Source organism: Hipposideros armiger, unplaced genomic scaffold, assembly GCF_001890085.2.
Source record: "Hipposideros armiger isolate ML-2016 unplaced genomic scaffold, ASM189008v1 scaffold_210, whole genome shotgun sequence".
Taxonomy (NCBI): domain Eukaryota; kingdom Metazoa; phylum Chordata; class Mammalia; order Chiroptera; family Hipposideridae; genus Hipposideros; species Hipposideros armiger.
The window spans coordinates 124,126-148,052 of NW_017731560.1; the positions used below are offsets into that span (position 1 = coordinate 124,126).

Sequence of the window (23,927 nt, forward strand, 5' to 3'; positions counted from 1 at the left end):
TCAAAGGAAAGAAATATTATTTCTCTAAATATCCCCATTTGAAAAAGTTGTACTTAAGAGCTCTTTTCTGAAAGAACCGAAACACACAGATAAGGAATTACAAATGAAAAAGAACTATAAATTTCAATCTACATTCTATACTTTGAAAAGATATATCTGTCAACATAAGAAAATTATACTTAAAATATGACTTAAACTTACATCTGCAGAATTAAAGACATCAGGCAATAAAAAGTTGAGTAATGCCCACAGCTCATGCAGGTTATTCTGCAAAGGTGTTCCAGTAAGGAGTAAGCGGTTGGTTGACTTGAATTCACGAACAATCTCTGAAAGCTAGAAAAATAATAGTTATGTTAACATTGCTTTATTTATTAGGATACTCAACATTCAGTTTTTTATCCAACCAATACATTTTTTGAATAAAATAAAACTTGAAAATTAATTTTCTATGGAAAAATATCCTAGTTCAGGTGACCGTGCCATAGTAAAGCACAACTAAACAAAATATTCTAGGCATTTCTACACTTAACAAGAATGCAGAGCATAGTCATACCTGAGACCCTTCCCCCACTTCAAAAAAATTATTTTTTCCATTTTGGGTCCACAGAAACAGAACTCCATGGAATTCACTCTAGTCATTTTACACAATAATATCTCCTTCACCCTGTCAATCAAGTTCATCTGCATGCCTAGCCAAGTTCTAACTTGGCCTGGCCACAATTTTTAAGCACCAGAGTTAAGCCTATTTTCCCTGATAACTTATATTAACTTTCTAAATATACTACCACAAAAATGAAAGCACAAAAGGTATAAAAAAACAGCAATCTAATCAATAAAAATGCACATTTTTATAATGCTCTTAAATAAACAATTATTCTCTAACATGCGTCCTCTTATCGGGTATTAGTTCCAATTTGAAATTAGTATGATCCACCTGGTGGTTTTGCTCCAGTTCTGTCCCTGTTTCTCCCAAAGTAGCCCAGTGATCCAAAGAGAGGTTCATCATAATAATTGATGCTTTTCCTACTGTTGATGGAGTTGAATGGCAAGAAATATTGATATTTTTCAATGTTAACACCACACTCTAATTCACACAAGTCAGATAATTCCAGGAAATGAATTTCCTAATCCATATGAATACACATAAGGTAGCTTCTCAATAAAAATAAATTAATGCAAATGACATCTGCACACCAAATATTACCAAAACATTAAAATACTGTAGTATAACAGAGTTAGGCTATAACAGGTATAGCAAATGAATGCCTAATATTCATTACATTAAAAACTGTACTTGATTTTCATTTGTCTTATATTCAATAATTTAAAGTTTAAAACCATTTTAAAAACTGATTTTCATTCACATGCCATGAATAAAATCACAATCATCCATTAGTTTCTTATTTTGAATACAGAGATGTAAACAGGTGTAATAGTTAAAAGAGAACTTTAATAAAGATATTGAGAACAGGCTTACCTTAGATTTTTCATTCTTTATTCTGTGAGCCTCATCAATAACTAGGTATCGCCAATGAAACTTTTTAAATACAGATTTTTCTTTAATTATCATCTCATAAGAAGTAACACAAACATCCCACTCTCCTGGCATCATTTCATCACGAATAAAAGCAGCCTAATGCAAAATAAAGTTCCTTATATTAGAGTATGGCAACAAGATGATCACAGATTTAAAGCCTCAAGGCAAGAATTAAGAATCCTAAGAGACCCTGGGAATCATTTGATCTCATCCATTTTAGAGATAGGAAAACCAGGTCCCAAAAGGTACCTTGGTGGTTAATTATTGCGATAACATGCTAATATATTCATTAACAAAAAAGAAGCAAAGGCTACCCTTAAATGATTATAGCATATTAAATGAACTGGAGAAGTTCATATAACCAGAAGATTACTAAATTACTAGGCTCTCTCTTCATACCACTAAGAGACCAAAAGACCATGGGCAAAGTAACTGCTTATTGAATACCATATTTTTGCCAAGATCTAAGCATTACCAACATGATACAGTTTTAACAAATGGAAAGAACTCAATATGCATGAGTGATTCGAACCTTTTGCAATCTCTTGTATGTTCCTTAGTTTCTAGCAGAGACCAGTCACATTCTTTGTTAAGGGGTCATAAAAGCCTATTCATTTTTTTGGTGAACTTCCTGAATGTGATTTCATAAAGGGGATTTGCTCTGTCTAGCACAGGAGTCCATTTAAAACCGTGAGACTATTTAAAACTATTTTAAATCTTTGCAGACAGTGGCCAACATGGTAGCCAAGTTGACTGAGAGCATTTTTAACTTGTATGAACTGAATTCCAGATATATGGGTCAAAATAAAACCATAGAAGTTAACAGGGAACAGCAAAATCTATATTGAGAAGGTGCTGATTAGAATTATAAATCTGAAATTACAGCGCATAAAGTTAACTGTTCACTGCAAAGTCTTTACTTCATAAATTCATAATTATGCAGCAAAACACTGTGAACTCTTTCAATAAATATTTACTGAGTGCCCACTATGTATTAAAGGGTTGCCTGGACAGAAGTAGAGGACAGAAAAGAGATCTCAGCTGCACCTGGGAAGTGGTCATATTTAAAAATTAAGACATTAGTGATTAGAGACAAAATAAAGAGAACCAGGGTGCCAGACCCCATTCAGTCGTGCAATCATCGTATCCATGTTTGATTCTGTGAAACACTCAGTTTAATGATTCCTCCTACAGTCTCATGAAACATATGCATATTTTTAATTCAGATTAGCTTTGCTTTGAAATTTGTGAAGTACTCGATAGATTTAGAGTTAAATATCTTGACAGAACACTCAAGATCACATAATCCAAAAGCTCTTATTTTATAGGTGACAAAATAAAGGCCCTTCATAATTCATTCAATATCACACAGTAGCAAAGCCAGAACTAAAACCAGATCTCCTGTTTCCATATCCATGATCTTTGAAGCCTCTGGAAAAGAAAGGGGTCACAAAACCATGTTTGGGAATCACACCTCTACATACTTCAAGACTACATTAGCATCAGACAGGATCAGGAATATCTCTAATAATTTCCCAACTCAATTTAAATACCTATTGTAGACAACATAAATTTTTCATTACTAAAATACTGACCTCATAAAATGTTTACAGAAGGCCAGGAAATCAGAAAGACCCAATATATCCATCCCATGAGGTATCAAGGTTCAAATGTATACATAATGGTCTGGATTTTCTCTATACAAGCCAACATCAATGTCTAGGTGTTGAATATGGAACATTCTTTATGTAATTAATAATTTTTAGGTTGCAATCCAGTATACACATACAGGTTCAAATGTATGTATACAGAAGGAAGCAATATGCATCCTTACTATATATAAAACACTCTATTTCTTATTCTATTTTATCTCAATGTTTTAAAAAATTGTTGTCACCAACCACTAAGATTAATTCCCAACCTATTAACAAGTGGCAATTTGAAAAACACTGATTTTGAAGGCTGCTTTTCAAAAGTAAGAAATTTTTTAAGCTATCAGAAGAACCCAACCTCCCATGGGGTAGAGATAGGGTAGTCATAAATTAAACACATCCACTCTTTCTTTAAAAGTCATGAAATACTTCATATATACTTCATGAAACCCTTGGATTCCATATAATATAGTTGAAAACCACTGACATACACTTTTTACTGAGACATCATGAAAACACAAGCCTAGGTATTTCTTTTGCTTATGATCATCAAGAAATCATTTCAGCAAAAATCAGTACTTTAGAAATATGAAGTTGTTTAAGTGTCATTATATTAAATAATAGTAGTGATCAGAAAGAGTTCTAAGTGACTAATCTGCTTCTGGGAAATATTAGGCATAACGCAAAATCAAGCCTGTAATTCTAAATTTATGAGCTCAATATTCCAATATTCAAATTATTTATGTTAAAATAAAATACATTTGAGTAATTTTTCTTCAAGCAAAATGATAAAAATAAAATTACATAATTCATCAGGCTGTCATCCTTCTGAGAATATATTTTGATAACCTATCTAAACATGTAAAATAGAATAAATCTTTGTACTCTAAACCATGTTCTCTGGATGCAAAATAAAGACAAAGTTTAATAATATGCTTCCTAAGCTGATTATTCATTTTGGTAATTTTGTATATTTATCTTTAAATTAATTCTACAGTCCTAAAATAACTGTAGCCTACTAGATTGACCAATGGCTAATTTAAAGAAGAGCCCAGAGTTTCTAATATTATCTGAGAAAACATGCAGACATGTATTTTTCTATTAAAAAACCAAAGCTGAAAGCTTTTGCCTATGCATAAACACAAACAGGCTCTCTGTACAAATAGAAAAGGTTCCATTTGTGTGTGTATGTGCATGTGTGTGCATGTACACAAGTCAAAGCCAAATCTGAAACATGAAACATTAAGTACTGCAAATTTGCACATTTCTGGTGTCAAAATAGTACAAATGAGTCACTGATAAGATACACTGTCAATAAAGTAAGTTTTTTAATAAAAAGTCACTTAAAAATACAACTCAAAAAGGCTTAGGTTGGGGGCCAGCCAGGTGCCTCAGTTGGTTACAGCGCAAGCTCTGAGCAAAAGGGTCATTGGTTCAGTTCCCACATGAGCCAGTGAGCTGCGCCCGAGCTGAGATGCCACTGAGCTAGCTGCCAACGGGCGGCCGGATGGCCCAGTTGGTTAGAGAGTGTGCTTTTAACAACAGGGTTGCCAGTTCAATTCCCACATGGGATGGTGGGCTGCTCCACCCCCCCGCAACTAGAGTGAAAGCAGTGACTGGACTTGGAGCTGAGCTGAGCCGTCCACAACTAAGATTGAGGGACAACGACTTGATTTGGAGCTGATGGGTCCTGGAAAAACACAATGTTCCCTTCCCCAATTCTCCAACTCTGATCCTTTCCCCAATTCCCCAAGAAAATCTTTTTAAAAAATGCTTAAGTTAATGAGCTAGTTAAAAGTAAACACAGATAAAAATAGTGGATTGTCTGTTATTAATAGGTAACACATCTACCACATAGGAGTATTGTGAGAATGAAATTAATATATAAAAAGCACTTACAACAGAGCCTATTATAGAGTAAGCACTAAGCTTAAGTATTATTTAGCAGTAGTAGTCAACTTAATTAAATGACTTTTATGGCAATAGTATCCAACTTAACCCCAGAAATGATGTTATTCTTGATTGCCTTTTAAAACCTGTTTCTCACTTACTCTCGCATCCTTGTCTCCGATGAAACAAATAACACGGAGAGATGGGACCCATCGCTTAAATTCATTCATCCAGTTGTGTAAAGTAGACTTTGGAACTAAAACCATGTGAGGTCCAGGAATGTTTCGGTAATGTTTCAGGTAACCAAGCAAAGCAATTGTTTGTAAAGTCTTACCAAGACCCTGCATTATCATCACAAGGAAAAAAAATCCATAAATGTTTTTTATTTAATGAAACATTTTGTTAGTAACAACATTACAAAAATTATTTGCCAACTATCTCACATAGGTAAAAGTTAAAAGACTGTTTTTTAAAGTGAATAACCATTCCAATTCAATACTTACTGTTAGGGAAAAAAAAAAGAAACCAAGAGCTTGCAATTAGAAAGTTGCTCAACAAAGCAACGTTCTGTTTAGGAGATTTTCACTACTAAAAAAGCAAGCAATCTGCTAAATAATTTTTTCTACTAGTTGCAAAATGAATTTTGAGTGTGTATTTCACAAAGACACATTTACCAACCTACTTAGATACCACTCTTTCTTTCCCATTGTCCCCAACATTACTACAGCCCAGGCATGAAATATTCAGACTATACATCTCAAGGGACATATGGCTCTATATGTGCATCTCACACCATTGAAGACCTAATGAACCATAAAAGAACAGAACATAAAAGAACTTTGCAGCCCGCAAGGACATTAGAGATTACCTAGTCCAGGGGACTTTTAAAAATAATATATTTAACACCTATGAACCCACCACTAACACATGGGAAAGGGAAAATTTTCCTATACTGCATGGCCTTTTAAAACAGTTTCTGGCTTTATCTCTATGTAAGGTATATATTTTCTTTTATAAACCTAAACTTAAAGCTATTTTATATCCTATGTGACATTTCACTTAAAGAGATGGGTTTTATGAATGCTATGCATCAAAAGCTTAAAATGTTTACACTCCTTAACCAAGTAATGCCAATTCTAGGAATTTATGGAAATAATCTGAGAGGTACAGGATAACGAAATTACAAGAGTTCTTATGATAGCATTATTATATTCCACATATTACACACACACACACACACACACACACACACACACATCAACCAATCTAAATGATCAGCAATAAGGGAGGAGATAAATAAAATTACAGTACTTTCCTAAGATTAATTATTTATTTTTACAAAAATGTTTTATGTGGAAAATATGAATGTGAAGAAATCAGAATACCCAATTATATACACAATATTATCTCAACTATGCAAAATAAATACAACTGAAGGAAAAAGACTAAAAAGAAATATGCCCAAATGTTAACTGAGATTATTTCTATGTAGCAGAATTATAACTTACTTTTAATTTTTTTCTTGATTTTTTCCCCAAATTTTCTATATTCCTTAAAGTATCTTTCCCTTTTTTAGTAATTCAATCATATCTGGTGTCAGTATACATTCAATATTAAGGATCTTTAGATCCTTCATGTTTAGACAGGCTGCAGCCAAGAGGAGTCACATAAATATAAATAGCACTGGGTCATAAAGATCTAGAACTCACCTGACCTCTCTTTACTCCCATCTTATTTATTTGGTCTTAAAATACCTATCTAGGCCTTCGTATACTCCCTGGATCTGCTGAATTATCATCTTAAATGGCCTTTTTCTCTTTGATCTTTTAATTTATGTATCATTGGCTTACTTCCTGACCCCTACCTGTCACTCAACTGTCCGGACCCAACTTTGCTCTTTACAGTTTTGTTCTTTATTCCATCTATTCATTTTATGACTGCTCACACATGGAGGCATTTACATTTACTCATGCCTGCATTCATCTGTTTATTGTTTGCTTTATTCATTCTTTTAGTGTTGGGTTTATATTCCCCACCTCATTCCCAAAATGATTTCAGGTAGCCAAAAATGAAAACGTGTTTCAGGTGGCCTACAATGAAAACATGAAACATAAATTAATACTAAAATAGAAATCAAGAGGGACCAAGGAAAGACCAGAAAGTAAAGAATACGAAAAGGCACAAAGGACACAACAAGCAGACCATTAAAAGTTACACAGGTGCTCCATTTTGGCGTTCATTTTGTCTCTGAGCTTCCTAGAAGCCAAAGTGCAAATAAAAACAAAAGTACAAGGAGGGTTTTTTAAATACCATTTGAGGAAAACTCAATAAGAATTTTGCGGCCAGTGAAAGTATATGTTCTAGAGGTTACCTAAAGAAACAATTCTAGACTTTACAAATGCCTTTTACATTATAATAACTGAATAAAGCACTTAGCCTCCAAGCCTCAGAGGGGTAGTTCAGCTATGGTTTTCAAATTTACATAAAAGTTGATAACTGTGAATGCCTTTTTGGCTACCAGCTCCTTACCATTTCATCCGCCAAAATACCATTGACTCCATTTTCATACAAAGAAATCAACCAGTTCAGTCCTCGAATCTGATAATCTCTCAGTGGTCCTCCTTTCACATCTGAAAAAAAAAATCAATGACATCTCATACTTTCATTAATACAATCAAGTAAAATTTTTCTAAATCCAAATTGAAAAGAAAAACACCAACGTGATGAAGAACTTACATGAAGGTGATACCTCAAATCTAACACACATATTAGATGTTTTACGACTCTCCGAGAGTAGTTCTTCATCTTCTTCTTGTTCCGTGCGTCTGTGGCGGTAGCTGAGATGAAGAAAAAAACACCTCCATATTCAACCCAAATGCTAAGGTGTCAATTAAGTCAGTATACATTGCTAGTATCCTTTATGAAAAAAGCAATGAGTTATCTAGGATTTTGCTTATAAGTTGGTAAAACCAGCCTACATTATTATAGGTTTACTGCTAGTAAGAAAAAAATACATTATTGCCTACAAAACATATTTGCACTGACAATAATCTTATTTTTTGAGCAGAAAATTAGAATAAGTGAAGAGAGAAGAGGTGTATGAAGGGAGGGAGATGAGGGGATAAGAGGAAGAGAGGAAAGGAGAGAAGAAAGAAAATAGAGAGAGATGCCAACATACTCTCCAGCAGAAATTAAGCTCTGCTTGTCATCCTTCTTTATTTGAGGACGTCCCAATTTCATGTTCAGAGGAGATGTTGGAGATTTCTGTGCAGAAGGTTGAATGAAATGTGCAAAAAGTTCTGTCTGCTTCAGTAAAAATTCAAATCTCTTTGCTCGGTCTGCTTTCTAATTTACAAAACAAAATAAAAAGCAATGATTTTCTTTTTTATTCTTTCAAAGTTATTTAACAAACACGAGTATATTATACTTAATCTGTACTATGTTCTAAGCTTTAAACATACAATCCCATTTAATTCTCTTAATAAACCTATGAGATAGGTACTAGTATTATCTCCATTTTACAGATGATAAAATTGAGGTGCAGAGAGTAAGTAAATTGCTCAAGCTCCCACAGCTAGTAGGTAGCAGAATTTGAAAATGGTACTTTCAGATAGTTTGAATAGAAGGCAAGTGATCTGCCAGACTTAATGCCTCAATAATAAGTACCCTGCTTGGGGGCGGCCGGTTAGCTCAGGTGGTTAGAGTGCAGGCTCATAACACCAAAGTTGCCGGTTCAATTCCCATATGGGCCAAGGAGCTGCGCCCTCCACAACTAGATTGAAGACAACTACTTGACTTGGAGCTGATGGGTCCTGGAAAAACACACTGTTCCCCAATAAAATGTCAAAAAAAAAAAAAGAAGTACCCTGCTGAAAGAGTCAGAGTCAAAAAGCAAATTCACTTTCCAAACCACAATGATTTCCGTTTCCTAAACAGTTTACAAAATTAAGTATCATAATATATAATGTACCCCAAATGTAGAAATATAAATTATATATATATATGTGTGTGTGTGTGTGTGTGTGTGTGTATATATATATATATATGTACGTATGTATGTATGTATATGTATATATACCATAAACTGAACTCTTAAGAATTTTCAAGCTGCATCTAGAAACAATTGAAATCTTAGAACACAGTGTCATCTTGCCTCAATATATTTTCGATGTCATGGTACAATAATGTAACAAACATTTCTCTCTTCAATTACAGTGATCTGGAAAATCACATTTTATGCTAACAGTACATAAAGTTTCACCCCAAATGAGCATTTGGGAGAAAATACACACACACACACACACACACACACACACACACACGTGAAATAGTTAATATATGTTAACAACTGAAAATTGATATATAAATTCTCAATAAATTCTAAAAAGTCATAATTGTACCATATAAATGCAATAAAACTTTTTCTCTATAAAAATCTTAAAAGATCAAATGATGTATATACATCAGTTTAGGAAACAATGAAGATTTTTTTTGTTTCCCAGTCACTTTCTGACTACAGGGTAGAGGACATTTGATTGCTAATTAAGGATGCATAATTAATAACACCAGAAACTTACAAGAGTTCATTAGCATAAATGCAAGAATTAGACACATACTAATGTATTCAGACCAGTAGCTGGAAGGAGGCCAAAGCCTTTCCTTTTTATGTGATCCTCACTGGAATGTTTTTAGAGTTGTTAAAACATTAACTGTCTACATTAAATGTAGCCTTAAACATTAAGGGATGGAGTTTTGTAAAATCACAATGAACAACCAAAAAATATACTTCATCTCTACTTATTTTTATATATTACTACGAAAATAACCCCTCAACAACAACCAAAAAAAACTCAGTTCCAACTACCTGTTAATTTCTCTTTTGAATTAACCAAATTCATTGGTCGTGAAAAAATCCCAAGTCATAAAAATCTAGTTAAATTAAAGTTAAAATATGATTTCAGTGAGTAAAAATTAAATTAAATGTGTAGCAAAGCAGTAGGTGAGCATAACTAAGGTTATGCTGCTTAAACATGTAATATTTTCATGCACTGGGCAAATATCCTTCCCTCAAGAAAACATTACCATATTACAAGTTTCATAATGTATAGCATTCATTCATATGTCCAAAGCAAGGAGAGACTGACAAAAAAAATATCAGTCTGGCTTTGTGACCTGCTTTCTTTCAGCCATACTGATAATTGCTACTGGTATTTTCACTTAGTGGATACAATATTTCCAGCACAAAAAAAACACCTTAATAAAGGGTAAAGAACACTGAACAAAAATGAAGAGATGTGGCTTCTGGTCCCAACTAACTCCTACAGTTTCTCTGATCTTTTATTTCATCATCTGAAAATAAGGAGATTCATTTATTTGACAAAAATCTACTATGATGGATTATATATTAAATTACTTTCCAATTCTAAAATCTACGATTGTGTATTCATTATATATACACATGCATTTTTTTAATCTTTCACATCTCTATTAACAATCAATTATGGTATTCACTATCCTACCCAAGAATATATTTACCATTTTCTCTTCATATTCTGGGTCCATTTCCTTTTCAGATTTAGAAGCTTTGGCAGCAAGTTTGGGTTGAAATGGAGCAACAGTTTTCTAGAATTTCAAAGAAAAAAAAATCATCAAATTGCAAAGCAAGGTCTTAAAAGTGGTCAACATTCTCATTTGAAGACAGTAAAAAGTAATTAAATACTAAATAAAAAATCAACATGGGCTATGCATAGACCAACGATGAGAGAATGTCATGAAGCAAGGCTTATGATTAATCCAGGTCTGTACACTTGAGATCCAATTAAAAAACAATCTGAAGAATTGTGAAAGCCAGAGAAACAACATTAATTGCCTATATTTAATTTAAAGCATAAGAAAGTGTGTAATCATTGAATAGGAGATTTAAAATCTAGAATATATATCAACTACAAACCAAAAAAATTCAAGGAAAGTAAATATTAATACTCAGAAACACTTCTTTGTGTAATGGAAGCAAGTCAGAATTTAAGAAGAAAAGAATATGGTTTCTGTTCCTGAAAAAATACTATGTACTTTTTTATTGTTTTCATATTCTAATCAGAACATTTAAACTTCTTCATGTAATGCAGTGTGGCCATTTATATTTAAAATAATAAAACAGTAGTTTCAAACTTTTGACTTACACTTATTTTCTTCAACAGGGAAGGAAACTATTTTAACTATTTCTATTACATAAATATTTTGCAGAAGCAGTTTGTCACAGCTATTAACTATTAACTTTTGGTATTTAAAAAGTTGTAATTTAGTGAAAATTAACAAATCAGCCACTTAAAAATACTGAAATTATCTGGGGGCTTATCTCAGGCATCCTATCCTTTGTAAAGACAAGCTTGTACTTGTAGATATCTTCGGCTGTTGGCAAAGTCATGACGCATTTTTGCAACAAAAAACAGAAAAAATGTGTCATGACATTTTCGACAACCCAATAAATAGGTATATAGAATGCACGTCCTTCCCTGTAAGAAACCAAGAAATAAAACAATAAAAACACAAATCTACCCATTAGTACCAAAGTATTTCAGTTTTAACACAGACTTTGCACAAGTCAAAATTCAAATCTGTTTGTATAAACTAAAGAAATTATGTCCATTTTATCATGGCTTTTCTCAACATGCTCCGGAAAACTTAAATCATAAATCAACAACAGAAGCGATCTTAAACATAGGAAAACATGGCTCCAATAGTTAATGTATATATCTTCCAACATTTGCTAAAATTTCTATTTTGAGGAAATTCAAACTAAGATCATGGAATTTGGCCCTGGTCAGGGTCCTTCTTTGGAGCACTGATCCGATAATTGTTCAGTTATTCTTAACCCAAATAATAGCCATCTTGATTTACAGCATCTCTTGTGTATATATCATCTATGTGCGATGTTTTTAATGTAATCCTGGATGGATGAGAATAGAAAACGGCTAAAAATCTCCTCAATTCCACACTTTCAAACTGCCACATATATTATAAATCCTATTTTATTTTCAAAGCAACAAGTAAAGGAAAACTGGGTGACAAAACCCACACCTATACCATTCCTTAAAAAGCTATATGAAATCTAGTTTTCAAGTTCCAAAATAGTGAAAATTATTTCATCTCATATACACGAAGTATATATCGAATAACATGAGACTTATAGAAAATCAAAGGTTTAATATTAGAAAAACAATTTACTATTACTTTTTTGCTTACCTTGTGGTAAAATATCATAAAAGTTTAATTACATGCTAATTAAAATTCCTAATCTTGAGCAGTGCTATTAAAAGCTGTGGTGTAATTACTTAATTGGCACTATCTTCCACAAGGAATTTTAAACCTACCCTAAACCTTCTCATTTGTATACATGTTTTCAAAAATACACTTCTCATACCAGAAAAGATAAAAGGTGACTATGATATTCTAATAAATTCCTTATGGATTTTATCATCCAGTTATCTAGATGCCATGAAAATGCAGTGCAAGGTCATCAAGATGCCCTGTCTTAAAGACCATGACCTTTTTCTTGACATTTTTATTACCAAAAATACCAACTCCACTTTCCAGATAACCTCACAGAGTTAGGTTACCAACAATCACAAACCAAATAAGTTTAAGAACGAGAAGGTAAGCAAAAATACCTTTCTGTAGCTAAATATCACAAGTCAATCCACTAAATCTCATCTACTTTATACATCATGAAAATGCTCTCATTCAGTGCCCATTTTCTTTAATGTGATATGTAATTCTACCAAGTTTGGCTCCCCATACCATGAGAATAAAAGCAGCAGCAGCAAATGACATGAGAAAACCACTAGAAGGAAGGTCAAAGCAAAAGCCCAGGATTCCAATGTAAGTTCTACTACCGTCACACCCCTTCCCCTTGGTGTTCAGGGATAATTATTTCCCTCTCCCTGCTGCATGACCTACAGTAAAACACTGTTTTATTTACAGTGTTTTACAGTTGTTTTAAATGATTTTATGGTCTTGTTACATCTATGTCCTTTATAGAAACAAAATATTTCTGATGAAAGTAGATGAAGTATTTAAAAAGTGATAGCTAATTGCCTGACAATTGAGGGAGAAGAGTGAGTGAGAGATTTAAAAATCAACACAATGCAGGAAGTGTCTGGGAGGTGGTTACTTGAGGAAAAACAACCTCCAAGATCTCAAGTGCTTTTGTATCACTGTCAAAAGTACAATAACTGATGAGCATGAGGGAAAGATTAATCTGCACTCTTAATATAACATGTAAGGTGTCAAGGTAGTGTGCGCAATATATTTAGGTTTTTTGGGGGGCTACCAAATTACTTTATTCAAAGGAATAGTACAAATGAAAAAAAAAACTTAAGTAGCTGTTTTGTATATTTAGATTTTAAAGACAAATTAAAAATAAAAAAGATGTAATGACCAAAGTAGTAAACTTGAGATATGGAGAAAGTTCCTGCCATGCAGCACCTCATAGGAAACTATGCTGAGTGGACAAATGAGGTACTATTATTAAGGCAATTTCTGATAAGGCTACAGAGTTCAACTCAGTGCTTATTGCATAGGTTTTTAAAAATTGATTCCCATTCTTTTCACAATTCAAAAAACTTATCCAACCTGGAAATTCAACAACCTTTACTGCCATACAAAAGACAGCTTAGCACTTACATTTGCCCAGTCAGGGGATTAAAAAGGCACCTAGACGCGTTTCTGAATTTCCAAACATTTGATTTATATTGACGCTTGGTATTTGGCCCAACTTTAATCATCAATATTGTCTTACTGATTCAAGTATCGCATGGATCTTAAAATGTGTTTTTTCTACGGTTTTCACTTAGCACTACAATTATCTTTCTGTTTATTCAAACTTGTAACAGTAAAATACGTCACTTAAACAACTGCTGAATTTAAAATTACTCTAATTCACGGCGAAAGGTGTTAATTTCCCTCAAAAGCTTTTCATTTGGTCGTATAGTCTCATAATGATTCAGACAAAGCCACTTGAGATCTCAAACGCATTTTACTTACCCACCGTTTTTTAAACTGTGATATGTCTACTCGTAAACAGAAAAAAAAATCCACCCATAAATGATCCGTTCTACAATTTTAGCATACATCAAAAATCCTTACGCCCCATCCTAATTTTATCTCAATTTTGCAACACGTTTCATAAGTTTATTTGCATGTCTCGAGCCATACAAAATTTGCCTTATGGAGATAACACATATTTTCTGGATTTGGCTTTAATGGGTGTCTGAATGGTCCCCCTCATTCACGTTAGCAGCAGCTCATGCTGGCGAAGCTCGGTTAAAAAATTTTTTTTATAACCTGCATGTGTCCAGGAACCAACAGCGCCCACTAGGAGAGGGAGGCGGAAGCTTGAAAAGGCTTGGGGCCGGATTGGGGGACAATTTTGGGTGGCCCTGGAGTGAAACACTATACCGTCGGGGGCGGGGCAGGAGAGGGTGAGGGTGCACACGTTGGAAATTTTCCTCAGTTCCTCAGTTGGGGGTTTGAACTGGAGGGAAAGGGTACGACACAGAGAGCTCATTTTGTCGGGGTGACACCCCCGCCTCAGCAGGCGGGGACCCAACGAACAAGGAATTTTTTTTCCTGCCACCCAAAATGCCAACATTGCCAATTAAAGCAATGAAAGTCTCTCCTATCGTCCTCCGCCTCCCAACCACCAGCACCTTGAAATCTAAATTTTAAAAAAAAGAAGCCCCAACAAAACCCCTTCTGCGTGAGTGTGGGATTGAAGGGCCCAGATTTCCCAGGCAGAGGCCGACGGGAAGGGGGGGAGAGGGAGCGAGAGGAGAGGGAAGGCGGAGGCTGGTTCCTGCACGGCCCCATCCCCCACCCCGCGCGTTACCCCAGTTCCGGGAATGTGAAGGGGGCTGGGGGCTGTCGAGGGGTTCCCAAGCTCCCAAGCCCTCAAGCAACGGGATAACGGGCACCCTGCACCCAACGCAGTGCCCACGCCCGCGCCCCAGCCCCGCCCCCGCCCTCCAGGCGGCTAGAAGGAAAGGGGGAGGGGAGCGAATGCTAGACTGTTCCACCGCCCCCCCTCCGCGCGCCCGCAACCCCCATCCCCGCCGAGCTCGCCGGTACCTGTCGGCGCCTAAAGGTCAGGGTTTGAGCCCCTCCGAGGGGCCGGACACAGGATTTGTCCACCCCACACACACCCCCTTCCGATTTACCTCCTTCTTCTTCTCGCCCTTCTCCGTGGCCACGGTGGCTTCAGTGGCTGCGGCGGCCGCTCCCTCCTCCTTATAGGTGGACGGCCCCGGCTGCTCGTCCTCTACGACTACGATTGTGGCGTTCGCATCAGCGGCTGCCACGGTGGCTGCCACTGCGGCGTTGTCCTGCTCCATGGCGTTGGAGCGGGAAAGAGGAGAGGGACGAGGAAGGGGACGAGGGCTCCTGGGCGGCGGCAGTGCCTGCACTGGAAAGAGCTAGATGGAGCAGGGGTGGGGAATCACTCGGCTTCCAACCCCTTCGCTCGGCCCCCCCTTTAAATAACCCTCAACCCTGCCCCACTTCCGTCCACCCACCCTACGTCATGGCCTCCCCCCGTCACCCTCCCCTCTTTCTCCACCCCCCCCTCAACGATCGCGAGACTCCCCCTCCCCACCCAGAGCCCAAGCTGGCCCCGCACGACCAACTGTTGCCTGAGTGTGGGGCGCGGACTGGGGTGAAGGCGGGAACCCACAGCCCGCGGCCCCCTACAAATCTCCTTTCCCACACGCCCCCAACAGTCAGCCTGAGCTCCCCTCGCAGATGCGTGCACAAGGAATCCTCTTTCCCTTAAATCTGCTCTTTGTACCTCGGGGCGCTTTCCCCTTCTTGCACAAAGAACTTTTCCTCTGCTTATAACTGTACTATAGAACGTCTTTCTCACCATTTGCAAAGCCCAGAACCCTTCTGGGGACTGCCCTTTCCCAGGTCCAAGGGATATTGGTGGTGCTATTTCCACCTTCGTAAATTCTGCAGAAGGAAAACACTCCTTGAACCTCAATTGTAGCTGCATTCGCTTACAAGACAAAGTGTGACTCTTGGGTTTTATGTATATTTGTTCTCTTTTCAACTCTGAATACCTCCCAGATAGCCAAGGTACAGGAGTCCTTCTTTGGCTATCACCACTAAATATTTAAAATCCTAGGGGCAAGATCAAGGTCCCCACAGAACATGGGGTAACTCATGGGAAGTACCTAAATCTAAGTACTTGGATTGAATTACTGTGATTTTTTTGGTGCATGTTCTGTTTGTATCCTTGTTATTATTTCGTAGTAATTCAATACCAATAGTATGCATAATCATGGACATAAAAGCGTTTCATAAAAGGTGCAAAAGTTGCAAATGTCAACTATTAAATATTACCTTTTCTATTTCTCCTCACCATTTATTTTGATCAACAATGGGAATATTGACAACCTAGTTTTAAAAATTCAGTCATGGGGAACAAAAGGCAGCAAAACATATAGAAAACAATAATCACAAAACCTACCATTTCCAAAACAAAACAAATACTTTTCAAAGTGTAAAGAAATCGTGATTAATGTCCCTCAACACACCTTCCTAAATTACCAATCTGAAATCAAGTGTGATTTCTGCAAATAACAGGAAGGCAAACAATTGCCTCCCCCCCTTGCAATATATCCCTTTTCCTGGGGATAATACCCTAAATGTCTTTGTGTTTTAAAGTTGTGAATCTTAATACGCAAAAGCCTTGTGACATCTTAGCTCTTATGGGTCATTTACACTTTAGTGTGAATGAATGTGTGATCCTGTCCCAGGACTGGTTTTGATCAGGGAAAAAAAAAAGGCAAAGAGCAAGACACTGGTGATTGAAGGAATGTGCCACTGAGAGAGGAAAGGAGAGGGTGCTAGCTAGCTTTTCTCTGATTTTACTTTCATTATGTTCTTTTCATGTTCTTCAGATTTCTCCCCCAGTGCCCTTGTTTCTCATCCTGAAGTGCACATGTATACTATCCAACAGGTATAGAAAGTATCAGTATAAAAATGGTTCCTGTTTCTGGAGCACCAACTTTAGTCAAAAAGTGTTTGAAATACGATTTTTTTTCTGTGCGATGTATTAAGGAATGAACTGCAGAGTCTGAAGTGTCTCCAAATAAAAGCTTGCGACTTCCAGTTAGACTTCCTACCCCTTCCCCACTACCTGTTCAATCTCCTCAGTTATTAGGGGTTGTTCGGTGAGAAAGTTCAAGAAGGACTGAAAGAGAGAGATACTGCAGTGCATGTATCTACCTGACTTGAGAAGGACCCTTCCAGATAAGGGCAGTGGAGGATTTCTTTTTCACCAAACTGCAGCTACGGGAGGATAGAATTCCCCTTCATTGCCTGAGGTTTCAAGGGGAAAGGCTCAAGAAATATTTGTTGTGTGTTGATGTGCTCCTGCTTGTTCTATTTTGCTCCATTGTAGTTCTCATGGCCAATGTACAGTATTTCGTTACATCGTGGGCTAAGTGCACTTTTGTGAGGAAATCTGGGAAACTCACATCCCTTTAGAACACCTTTTCTGTAGGAACATGTGTTCTAAGTTTCAAAAAATAATTTAGAAATTCATTTAGGGGACAGAACATATTTGTACATTGGCAATTTTCCATCTATGCATAATGTGATCCTTCCTTTTTTCAAGATGACACAGCTGAAAGTGCTACCAAGTGTGTGAGTTTGGCTGGAAAGGTCAAGGCCTGGTCCATAGACCTTGCCACAGGATTCATGTAAATATTGCCCTTTGGCTTGTGGCAACAGCTGCTATTTACAGAGCATGTGCTATCATTATTTGCAAATCTGCCTAAAATTCATGATCTGTAGACTTTGTTCAACAAGAGTCACCTCATGTCTGATCCTTCTCAACACCTAGCTCTATCTGCTACTGTTTTCCCTTATTGTTTTTTTCATTTGAAATGATCTTTAATTGTTCTACTCCATTGAGGTTGGAGAGCAAAGCATACCTTTATAGAGAACCTTGGGGCCATATTTGGGAACCTCAAAATGAATCCTAGTCTACTGAACAATACCTCCATTTTGTTAGATTACGAATATTGTAGAAGTTATCCAATAGCCATTATTGTATAGGCAAACTTGTTTAGTAGCTATCAGAATGCACATCCAGTGGTAGTATTAAATACTTTTATAAAGCTCATAAAGGCGAGGTCAAGGACTTGGTGTTTCTTCGCTTGTCCTGTAGCTGAAAGTTATCACTGAAATCACAGTGTGACTTAAAACCATATTGCAATCCCACCGATCGATGTTCTTCAGAAGCTGATACAAAGGATTCTGGTCACAGTATCTTGGTAGTAACCATTCTGTTCTTATGAGTAAGGTTTCTCACCATTCTTCTTAAAGACATTTATGATAGTGGCATTTTTGAAAATGTAATATGTCCTCAGTGCTCTGTACATTAAAGAAAAGGTGTTGGTAATAGCTTGTGTACGTCTACCGGTTTTTGAGCACCCAATATTGTGTCAGGCATTGTGTTAGATTCTTTACATATGATATTACTAATCCTCCTAGTAATTTTATGAAATAAATTTTATTATCCCTATTTTACAGAATAGGAAACAGAGACTTAGAGAGGCCAAATAACTCATTTAAGTTCCCACAGCTAGTGAATGACAGAAACCAGATTCAAATCATAGACTGTCTGGCTCCAAACCTCATCTTTTCACCTCACTTTATTTAGTTCTCTGTTCTTCATGGGGCTTCCTCCTTGACAGTAGAAATCGTATTGAGAAGATGACTGAGAAATATTTTTACCATCTCTCTCTCTGCTGTTCCCTCTGGGTTTATAAGGAGACGTCACTCTTAAGACTCTGGTAGTATGTATGGCCAGATAATTTCTTTAGCTCTACATAGGGATTATTATAAGGTGGAAGTTTGAGAATAATTTGGAATTCTTGCATGTATCCAAAGTAAATTCTTGGAATAGTAATGGGACTCAGGAGAGTGGGAATGCAGGGAGCTGGAAAATTTAACAGAAACAACTTAGATGTCGAGGAAGAATTGTTTGGTAAAATATTGTACAGTACATTCATAACTGGAATACTATGCAGTCATGATGAATGGTTTTGTAAATATATATCTGTTGACATTGAACTATGCTCCTAATATATTGTTGACTGAAAAAAGGCAAGCAAGAAAATAGAATGATGTTATTTTTGCAAAAAAAGAAACTATTTACATAAATGAATTTCTACAAAGGAAAATGTCTGGAAGGTTCTACTCCAAATATTAAGAGTAGTTACAGGGCCCACCAAGTGGCGCATTGGTTAAGCGTTGGCTTGGGACACCAGCTCTGAGCAGCATGGCCCAGGGTTCGGATTTCACATGAGGGCCAGTGACGCTGCACCCTCTACAGCTAAGATGGTGAACAATAGCTCGACCTGGAGCTGGGCTGCCGTGAGTCGCTAGCTACCAGTAGGCTGCAGTGGGGCTGTCAAGCAGCTGGTGTGCGCTCTCGTGAGATGCCATGAGCCACCGGGAGCTGCCGTCCAATGGCCGGTGAGTGACTGCCTCACCCGGGAAGAGCACAATGATGGCACCAACATGGACGAGTGAAGCGACATCCACCACAACTAGACTGAAGAACAAAAAGGACAGCAAATTGTCTGTTCCCCTTCCCTGATTCCCCAGTGCTGTTCCCCTCCCTGATTCCCCAATAAAATTTTTTTAAAAAGAGTAGTTACAGCAAGGTAGTAGGATTATGAGTGACTTTTTTCATATTTTTGCTTTTCTATTAATTTTATTTGATTAAGGTACTTATACTTATATAAATAAATAACATTATAAAAGATGATTTGAAAATATTGCTCAAAAATAGACTGGTGGAAATAATTCCTAACAGAAGGAGTAGGAGAAGCAAGTAGAGATAGAGTAAAAAAAAAAAAGAACCATTTCATACTGAAGAGACAATGCAGTTATTTAATGTGTACTATAGCAGAAGAAATATAAAATACTGTGCTATTTATAATAATGTTACCTGAAGTTTCATGTTAAAGAATTTTTCTACTTTTAAAAATTATCACACAAAATCTAGCTAAGGAAAAAGATACAGCTGATTTTTAAATATTTCCCACCCTGAAATTCTACACACCCATGTATGCCCTAAGACATGAAACACATGCTAAATAATCTGAATTTGGTTTACATTGTCTTGCAATATTGCAATTGATGAATATTATTAGAAGCAGAATAACACAATTATTACCAGCTTGGGCTCTAGAGTCAAAAAGACTCGGCATTCCAGTTCTACCAAACTATTTAACCTCTCTGAGCCTCAGACTTGCATCTGTAAAATAGATACCTAACTCAAAGTGGCTTTATGAGGATTTAATGTGAAACTATATGTAAAGCATTTAGCATGGTCTTGGCATGTAATATGCACTCAATGGATGGTAGTTAACAAAAAGAAAAAAAGCAAGCTGATGCTTTGAGCTTCAGACTGAGCCAAAGAAAATGCCAGATGAGGAAGTCATTCTAGAAGTCAGTCCTAAACTAAAGTGGGAATCAGGCAGAGAACTGTTGTTTGCCAAGTTAATTTTCTCTGTATGTTTTTATATATTAAGGTCAGCAATTTGGTGCAATTACACTTTCTCAAAGGTAAGTTCTGAAGAAAGGCAGTAAATGAGGAAGAAGAGGGACAGAACACTTCTCTACTTAGACTGTGACCTCCTGAGGACAGGGACCATATCTGATTTATCTTTGTTAAAAGGCTACATAAAATAAGGTAGAGGAAAGGGGGTCCAGGGGCTGGCTCCCCAGCTACATTGAGTCCTCCACCCTCCACACATACCCTTCAGATTTTATGTTGCTCTCTGTGGTTTCTCTCACTTTTCCTCCTTTAATTTTGCCCTACATGTCCATTTGGGCCAGATTTCACATGTATAATAACATATTTATAGAACTCTTTTTAAAAATTAAAGTTTATTGGGGTGACAATTGTTAGTAAAGTTAAAGAGGAATCAAGTGTACAATTCTGTAATACATCATCTATATATTACATTGTGTGTTCACCACCCAGAGTCAGTTCTCCTTCCATCACCATATATTTGACTCCCTTTACCCTCATCTACCACCTCCCTCCCCCCTTACCCTCTGGTGACCACTGAACTATTGTCTATGTCTATCAGTTTTGTTTCTTTGTTTGTCTTGTTCCTTTATTGCTTTCATTTTTGTATCCCACATATCAGTGAAATCATATGGTTCTCAACTTTTTCTGTCTGATATATTTCACTTAGCATAATAATCTCAAGTTCCATCCATGTTGTCACACATGGCACAATTTCATATTTTCTTATGGCAGAATAGTATTCCATTGTGTATATATACCACATCTTCTTTATCCAATCTTCTATCGAAGGACACTTTGGTTGTTTCCATCTGTCACCGTGTACCAAAAGTAACTCAAAATGGATCAAAGACCTAAACATAACACCGGAAACAATAAACTACATAGAAGAAAACATAGGTACTAAACCTATGGACCTTAGGTTCAAAGAGGATTTTATGAATTTGACCTCAAAGGCAAGGAAAGTAAAAGCTAAAATAAATGAATGGGACTATATCAAACTAAAAAGCTTCTGCACAGCAAAATAAACCATTGACAAAATAAAGAGGCAACCAATTGAATGGGAGAAGATTTTTGCAAACAACACCTCTGATAAGGAGCTAACATCCAAAATATATAAGGAACTCATACAACTCAACGGCAAAAAAAATAAACGATACAATTAAAAAATGGGCAGAGGACCTGAACAGACATTTCTCCAAAGAGGACATATACAGATGGCTAACAGGCATACGAAAAGATGCTTAACATCACTAATCATCAGAGAAATGTAAACAAAAACCACAATGAGATATCACCTAACACCAGTTAGAATGGCTATCATCAACAAGACAAATATAAAACACTTTTAAGGCTCTTTTACAGCTGTGTAGAACAAGATATCAAGGACTGTGTTGGCTTGCAAAGAAAATGGGTTAGGTCCTTGTCCTGGGCCTAGACCAGTGGTCTCAAACTTTAACACATCAGCATCACCTGGAGGGCTTGTTAAAACACAGGTGGCTGGGGCCGGCCGAGTGGCGCGTTGGTTAAGAGTTGGCTTGGGACGCCGGCTCTGAGCAGCAGGGCCCCTGTTCAGATCCCACATGAGGGCCAGTGACACTGCCCTCTACAGCTAAGATGGTGAACAACAGCTCGACCTGGAGCTGGGCTACCGTGAGCGGCAGGCAGCCAGCGTGAGCAGCCATGAGCTGCCATGAGCGGGCATCCAATGGCCGGTGACCTGCCTCAGCCGGGAAGAGTGCNAGATCCCACATGAGGGCCAGTGACACTGCCCTCTACAGCTAAGATGGTGAACAACAGCTCGACCTGGAGCTGGGCTGCCATGAGTTGCCTGTGACGGCATAGGCTGCAGCCCCGGCTGCAGTGGGCTGCCGTAAAGCTACCATGAGTGGCCGGCAGCCACCGTGAGCTGCCAAGAGCTGCCATGAGTGGCCATCCAGAGGCCGACGACCAATCTGCCTCAGCCGGGAAGAGTGCCATGATCACAATACCAACATGGGCCAGTGAAGCAACGTCCTCCACAACTAGACTGAAGAACAAAAGGACAGCAAGTTGTCTGTTCCCCTTCCCCCGACTCCCCAGCGCTGTTCCCCTCCCTCAATTCCCCAATAAAATCTTTTTAAAAAAAACACAGGTGGCTGGCCTCACTTAGAGTTTCTGAATCAATATATTTGGGGTGTGGCTAGGAATTCGCCTTTCTAACATGTTTCTGGGTGATGCTGATGCTACTGGTCCAGGAACCACACTTTAGAACCAGTGACCTAGAACAGGGATCAGCAAACTTCTTCTGTAAAGGGCCAGATAGTAAATATTTCAGGCTTTGTAAACTGTACGGTCTTTGTCACAATGACTAAACTCTGCTGCCATAGCATGAAAGCAGCCATAGACAATAGGTAAACACATGATCATGTCCAGGTTCCAGTAAAACATTATTTATGGACACTGAAATTTGAATTTCATATAATGAAATACAATTCCTCTTTTGATTTTTTTCTCAACAATTTAAAAATATGAAAGCCACTCTTAGGTGGAGAGCATACAAAAATGGGCATCAGACTGTGTGTGCTGACCCCTACCTGAAAGAGACTTGTTATCTGAGAAAGACAAAACGAACACAAGTGTGGGAAGGGGCGGGGGCGGAGACATAAAACAGTAAGTACATGAGAAGGTGTTTAACCTTATAGCCATCAGGAAACTGCAAATTAAAGCCACAGTGAGATACTGCTACACATCCACTAGAATGGCCAAAATTTTTTAAAGATTAACAATACCAAGTGTTGGTGAGGATGGGAAGTAATGGAAACTCTCATGTAGTGCACATGAGAGTGTAAATTGTACAACCACTTTGAAAAACAGTTTGGCATCATTTACAAGATGCAAACACATATGCATCATATTGTGGTAGAGAAACAGAGATTTGACACCCAGATTCACCTTCAAGGAAGGCCATTTTGTGCAAATATGGGGAATGTGTCAATAGATAGCCTCCAGCTGCCAGCTCCTTGAGAGTCTGCCTTAGCTGCCCAGAGTTGCTTTGCTCAAGGTCGTGCTGTTCCTAAAGTGAAAGAACAAGGCAAGAGTGGAAATGAGGGGGGCCTGACGCAAAACACCCTGATGGGCATTATTTGTTCCAGCTTCATATCAAACTGGCTCAAGCTTTGTCAGATTTGTATCATAGTTCATCCTCTCCCTCTGCACAATGGTACTTCCTTTGCCTTCCATTCACGAGTTTTGGTCTCTA

At 37.4% G+C, this 23,927-nt stretch overlaps 1 protein-coding gene across 1 annotated transcript in view; it reads right to left on the reverse strand.

Moving 5' to 3' along the window:
• The window catches only part of SMARCA1 (SNF2 related chromatin remodeling ATPase 1), a 99,485-nt gene extending 83,863 nt beyond the window's left edge, over nucleotides 1-15,622 (reverse strand). The window contains exons 1-8 of the mRNA XM_019653914.1: nucleotides 15,294-15,622; nucleotides 10,615-10,701; nucleotides 8,258-8,424; nucleotides 7,816-7,916; nucleotides 7,609-7,709; nucleotides 5,241-5,420; nucleotides 1,478-1,633; nucleotides 202-333 (exon numbers count right to left, since the gene is read on the reverse strand). Of these exons, the coding sequence (XP_019509459.1) occupies nucleotides 202-333; nucleotides 1,478-1,633; nucleotides 5,241-5,420; nucleotides 7,609-7,709; nucleotides 7,816-7,916; nucleotides 8,258-8,424; nucleotides 10,615-10,701; nucleotides 15,294-15,467 (1,098 nt within the window). The 5' untranslated portion in view covers nucleotides 15,468-15,622. The remainder of the gene's footprint in view (nucleotides 1-201; nucleotides 334-1,477; nucleotides 1,634-5,240; nucleotides 5,421-7,608; nucleotides 7,710-7,815; nucleotides 7,917-8,257; nucleotides 8,425-10,614; nucleotides 10,702-15,293) is intronic.
• Between the last annotated feature and the right edge of the window lie 8,305 nt (nucleotides 15,623-23,927).